The following is a 6431-nucleotide window of genomic DNA, read 5'->3' as shown; positions in this document are numbered from 1 at the left end:
CTGCAGGATAAGACCTAGTTAGCTAAAAAAAAATCGCAAACGGTTCAAATGTGATGTGTCCAGGTCGGCTCAGTAAAATGATTATTAGGCAAAGGTCAATAAAATGACATCATGATGTGTTCAAATGTAACATCAAGAAAATAAGAAATTTGAGTTTTTCGCGGAAAGCTTGAATAATAGCCTACAGTTTGGGTAAAAAACTTGTTTTCCCGGCAGCAATAGGCTATAAACTAAATAGTAGGCCTAAATATGGAATTATGACCTGCTTAAAGTCCTATCCTGAACTCTGCTCATCTTGTAAGCAATTAAAGCAATAATACCAGTTCTCTTTAAACAAAATAATAGAAAGGTATCGATAAAGATTTGGATTGTGGAGTCTTTATAATGGTATCAACATGAATAGAAATGAATGATCCCCCTCTTACTTACAGTGTAACTGGGCAATAGCTTTAACATGGTGGACTTTAATCATGTTATGGCACACGGTCACTTTTTGGCACAATGTGACCGTTTTAAATAAGTAACATTTTTCTGTAGAAGCTAACATTCAGCTTGACTCTGAGCTAGACTGAGTTTTCTGAGCCCCTGGGCAAGGTGTATGGCAAAAAGAGGCCCTTTCACGATGCTGCAGCAGGACCAAGCGCTTGGTGTAGTGTGATGTCATGATATCTAGGCTTATATGAATTGTTGTTGGTTGTATGTGGTCAGGATGAGACTAGTAAGCAGTGTTTGCATTTAAGAGATACGGTTCGCTAAAATGTATTATTCAATTAGCCTATACTGTATATATCATTGTTTAACAGTTTTTTTTTTCTTTTTTTGGGCAAGTGAACACAACATTCGGGCAAGTAAAACATTACCTGTACTTGCCCTATGGGCAAGTGCATTTGAAACCTTAGTGTCAACCCCTGGGTGTGAGGACAGACAGGTGTGAGGACAGAGAGACAGACAGTCAGACAGACAGGTCTGAGGACAGAGAGACAGACAGGTCTGAGGACAGACAGGTGTGAGGACAGAGAGACAGACAGGTCTGAGGACAGACAGGTGTGAGGACAGAGAGACAGTCAGGTGTGAGGACAGAGAGACAGACAGGTCTGAGGACAGACAGGTGTGAGGACAGAGAGACAGACAGGTGTGAGGACAGAGAGACAGACAGGTGTGAGGACAGAGAGACAGACAGTCAGACAGACAGGTGTGAGGACAGAGAGACAGACAGGTGTGAGGACAGAGAGACAGACAGGTGTGAGGACAGAGAGACAGACAGGTGTGAGGACAGACAGACAGACAGACAGACAGGCAGGCCGACAGACAGACAGGCAGACACACAGACAGACAGGCAGGCCGACAGGCAGACAGAGGGACAGACACACAGATAGACAGGCAGACATAGGGACAGGCAGACAGACAGGCAGACAGACAGACAGGCAGGCAGGCAGGCAGGCAGAGGGACAGACAGACAGGCACACAGACAGACAGACAGACAGACAGAGGGTCAGACAGACAGACAGGCAGACCTACATTGGTGGATGATCTCCTCGAAGGCTTGTCTCTGGACTCTGTCTCTGAGCTTCAGCTGGTCTGAGACGTGTTTCCTCCAGGACTGCAGACCGGCGGCCATGACACCTGGGGGGGGGGTGGGGGGGGGAGAGAGAGAGAGGGGGGGGGAGAGGGGGAGGAGAGAGAGAGAGAGAGGGAGGGAGAGAGAGGGAGGGAGAGAGAGAGAGGGAGGGGAGGAGAGAGAGAGGGGGGGGGGGGGGGAGGAGAGAGAGAGAGAGAGAGGGAGAGAGAGAGAGAGAGAGAAAGAGAGAAAGAGAGAGAGGGAGGGAGAGAGAGGGGGGGAGAGAGAGAGAGAGGGAGGGAGAGAGGGGGGGGAGAGGGGGAGGAGAGAGAGAGGGGGGGGGAGAGAGAGAGGGGGGGAGAGGTTAGGGTTATTCACCTGAGAGACGGACGGACACACGGGTTAGTTATGTTCTTTAAGATTATTTTTTGGGCATTTTCAGCTTTATTAGACAGTACAGAGTTGAACTGGAGAGAGAGAGAGAGAGAGAGAGAGATGACCTGCAGTAAAGGTCCACAGGTCGGATTTAAAGGGTAACTGCACCCCCTGTCCGAAATAACATCCTTGGAGGGACAGTATAACAGTAGTAGCTCATGGATCAGCCATGGACCTGTGAAGAGCGTGACCGGCTTTGCGGCGACGTGATGACGTACATTAAGTCAACATGTACGCCATTTTTCGAACCCAAAGGAAAAAGTTTTTTTCAAATCTTAGTAAAGTTCTAAAATGATTTACAATACAAAACATTTCTTAAATTGCCGATATTTAACATATTGCAATTTTTTTCAATATCAACACCAGCATATAAGTGTTCCTTAACAACATAGTGATTTAATTCAGCTTCTATCTCAAAAAACAAGTAAAAGGGTTCAGTTACACTTTAAACCCTCGACCACTGCAATGAAGGCCGCAGCCCATATGGTCTGTCTGCCCGTCTGTCTGCCCGTCTGTCTGCCCGTCTGTCTGCCACATTCTGGATGTGTGTGTGATTGTGGATGAGGTAAGCTGAATGAATCGCCCTTCTTCTTCTTGGGATCAATAGAGTTGTCAAATCTAAAACTCTTATCTCATCTGAATTTGATATAATAATATAAATATAAATATATTATAACTAATTGTATAGATTTGTAAAAAGGATCATAAAGAACACAGGAAGCTAATATAATAAATATAAGTTATTGAGCTGTGGAAAAGGGGATCAAATAAGTTTAAACTTCTTCCTGCTCCTTTTCAGGCATATCAATTCAATATGTTAGTTGTTTATTTTTTGTTTATTTTTATTTCTTTTGTGAAATCATTTGAACATATTTTTTTTTATTGTATTTTCATGCTTTTAATTTTTCTTTTTTTGATATGTCTGAAATAAATTGAATCAAATCAAATGAATGCTGTTAACTGCTAAACAGCATAGGTTACTCTGAGGGGACCGGAGCCAGACCCTCTAAACAGCATAGGTTACTCTGAGGGGACCGGAGCCAGACCCCCTAAACAGCATAGAGGGGAGGGGGTTATGGGTTAGTCCCTCAGACCCTCTAACCAGCAGAGAGGGGAGGGGGTTATGGGTTAGTCCCTCAGACCCTCTAACCAGCAGAGAGGGGAGGGGGTTATGGGTTAGTCCCTCAGACCCTCTAACCAGCATAGAGGGGAGGGGGTTATGGGTTAGTCCCCTCAGACCTTCTAAACAGCATAGAGGAGAGGGGGTTATGGGTCAGTCCCTCAGACCTTCTAACTAGCAGAAAGGTGTGTCGGGCTACAGAGATTACCAGTAGCCCTAACCCTTCTCCTCTGTGTTCTAAAGAGACCAGTAACCCTAAAGGCCAGGACACACCAGCCCGATAATCGCCGTCGTCAAAAAAAAAGACGAATCTGTTTGGTGTGTGCCGTGACGTCGGCCGACGTAGAGGTTGTCGGGCTTGTTTTGAGCCTGTCGGCCGCCGATTGAACATGTTCAATCGGCGGCCGACCGTCTTTCATTTGGAGCAATTTGATTGGTGGAGGGCTAGCGAATCAGTGAAGCCCGGAAGTGAGGCGGGTAGCACAAACAGCTAACAACAGCTAGCCATCGTTTTAATGTGTTTGTTCGTTTCGTTTTGAGAGTACTCACATGCATCAACCCTTGTTGACTGCTCGACACTCTCTGCTAAAAATGGTGCTCTTATGGTCCATAAATATAAATACGTATTTCTATCTATGTTTATGCTCTAGAGAGATGTCCAATCATTTCCGGCTTTCGTATTTTTTCGGGCCACAATACAGATTAGCGCCGCCTGCTGTTGTGGAGACATTACGTCCCGCGAGTGTACGGAAAATAAACAGTCGTCTCGGTGTGTTCTTTGGCCGCGACGGGAAGATTGGAGCTTCCTGAAACGGCCGACTCCATTTTTTGCGTAGTCGGAACATGTCGGACTGGTGTGTCCTGGCCTTAACACAGTAAAATGGAGGATTCCCCCCCAAACTAAAAATCACATGTGATGAATGAAGCCAGGGTGACGTCACAGCTCTGACGTCAGCTGTACAGCGGGTGACGTAAGGCTTTAACAAACCAAACACAACCACGCTGCTGTTGTTAGCATGTTAGCTCCGCGCTAATGGCTCAATAACAACTCCTCAGTGTGCTATCCATTCACACCATGGACATATGATTAACCCTTATGCCTTATTAAAACCAAGTTACACTGGGACCGTTAAGTACATTTTGACCTTTAAATTGCATTAAAATGTTTATGGCTAGGGGACAATCACAGCCAAAATTATCTAAAAAATACGACCCCAGATGCACAAATCTCCACCAACGGGGCTTAAGGGTTAATACTGGTATAACTCTGGATCGGCTACTGACTGTGCTCGTGTTATTGTATGAAGATGTGGCCATGCTGCTGCTGTTACATTCAGATGTAGCCTAATACATAGCATAGCCTACTCTGTTAGCATGTAGAACCACAACAACCCACGCGCTAAGGACAACATGTGTGAATGTCGATAGTTAGCCTGCTGCTATCGGTGTATGAATGTGTGTGTGAATGGTAACGTGGGAAAGGAAAACAGGTCTCCCTTGCAAAAGAGTCTTCGGTCTCAATGGGATTTACCTGTATAGATAAAGGTTTAAAAAAAAACATGGGAAATCCTAGTAGCTAACCAGCTAGCTGTTTGTTTTCCTCCTTCTAGGTAAACAGATCGAGACGCTGTTTAAAGCTTTTATAATAATCACTCCGGGGTTTACAGTCGGAGTTACTTTTGGTCAACCGAGCAGAAAATAGATAGTATAACAGAACTGTCTCCCCCCTGAACCCTAAACACATCTAATCTTTAGCACATATCACCCTACCACACCAGTTAACACGTCCACCCCATTGACCTGTGAAGAAAGCACAAGACCCCCACATTGCAATCTAATAAAGTGACTTCACCCATCTAGCCCGGAAAGCACTGTGTAGTTTCAGATGAGGGGGTTTGTTTACATTCACAGAGCCTGCAGTTAGTTCACTAAACATATTTTCTCTACGTGTAATTCTTAGTGTTGAATAATTCTATCATCATAAATCAAATTATTTTTGAGGAACCTGGAACCAAACGTTAAGACTAGAATATGTTTGTAAACCAAACTGTGGGCCCTGCTGCTGTAAACAACAACAGTGAAACAGTAAGTTTTCAGGAAGCTTTCTAACTTCAAACAGTGTTCCAGGGATCACATTTTCCTGTGAGGAAAGTTTGTTTATTCAGTTATAAAGAGAATAAACTTCAGACTTTTAGCTCCCAAATCAGACATTACAACTGTCCCCATTACAACAGCTCAGCCCCGTGACTCGACACGTTAGCATGCTAAGCTAACCATAACAAATACTATATCTATAACCCATAATAAGGCTTTAAAAGGTTAATTTACCGTGTGTACCGACAGGCCCCGGTTGGCTCTCCGCTGTGGTGTCTCTGTGTTCGCGGTTATCTGCTGTTAACGGCCCAACGGCCCCGGTTCTACCGTTAGCTAGCCGGGAGCCGTTAGCCGACTTCAGCTACTGCAGCAGTCTGGCTCCAACACGACGCCATTTTGGATCCGCACTTCCCTGATCTCATAGTCGCGGGACGATGACGACGCGTTTAAATAGTTTTCATTGGGTCGCAGCATGATGACGAAATGAATCAGAAGACTGCTGCATTAAAATTCCATCCATCATTGGAAAAAAATCTGGACTTTACCATCAACATGTTTGATCACTAACAAGATGAAAGACGTATCTTTATACACCGTTACTAAGATGTAAACCTGCAGTGTGTAGAATTCTGGGTTTTATTTCCTAGCAGATTTTGTAGAAAGTAATTATAATATCCATAAGTACGTTTAATTTAGTGCATAATAGCTGAATTTATTTTATGTCCATATTTCTGCATATTTTGGACCAAGGCCTAGTGCCGCCATCTTGAAAGTGTCATAGTTGGAATGTCATCAGGTGCATTGTTTAAAATTTAGAATTGTTCTTGTCCTTGAAGGCCACTGTAGCTTCTGTTATTATTCTAAAGGGGTGGGGTTACCCAGGGAGCGTTGCATTCTAGAACTTTCTAGAACTTTCTTGATGATGTCATATTACACACTGCACCTTTAAATTAGATATAGATGTCAACTGCTCATTTTGTAATATGTACCCTGAAGACGTAACACATTTGTTTTGGAACTGTTCCCATTCAAATCTTTTATGGAAAGATATTTGCACTTTTATCACATTGACCCCAAGTTTTCCCTTTGTACTGAACATGTTTGGTTTCACACCTCTAGTCAAGCTAACCAGTGTTTTATTATAAACCTTATTATTTTATTAGTCAAATGGCATATTCATAAATGTAAGTACTCCAATCAGAAACCGCTTTTTATTGTGTTTGA

General features: G+C 43.9%; 1 protein-coding gene across 3 annotated transcripts in view; it reads right to left on the bottom strand.

The window, feature by feature from the left end:
• atg16l1 (ATG16 autophagy related 16-like 1) overlaps positions 1–5614 on the bottom strand; it is a 38563-nt gene extending 32949 nt beyond the window's left edge. For all 3 annotated transcript variants that reach the window (XM_080025232.1, XM_080025231.1, XM_080025233.1), the window contains exons 1-2: positions 5442–5614; positions 1519–1623 (exon numbers count right to left, since the gene is read on the bottom strand). In XM_080025232.1, the coding sequence (XP_079881358.1) occupies positions 1519–1618 (100 nt within the window). In that variant the 5' untranslated portion in view covers positions 1619–1623; positions 5442–5614. The remainder of the gene's footprint in view (positions 1–1518; positions 1624–5441) is intronic.
• Positions 5615–6431: the final 817 nt, after the last annotated feature.

Source organism: Ammodytes marinus (genome assembly GCF_949987685.1).
Source record: "Ammodytes marinus genome assembly, chromosome: 3".
Taxonomy (NCBI): Eukaryota; Metazoa; Chordata; class Actinopteri; order Uranoscopiformes; family Ammodytidae; genus Ammodytes; species Ammodytes marinus.
The sequence above is the reverse complement of the archived record's forward strand: the minus strand, read 5'-3'. Positions and strand labels throughout refer to the sequence as shown.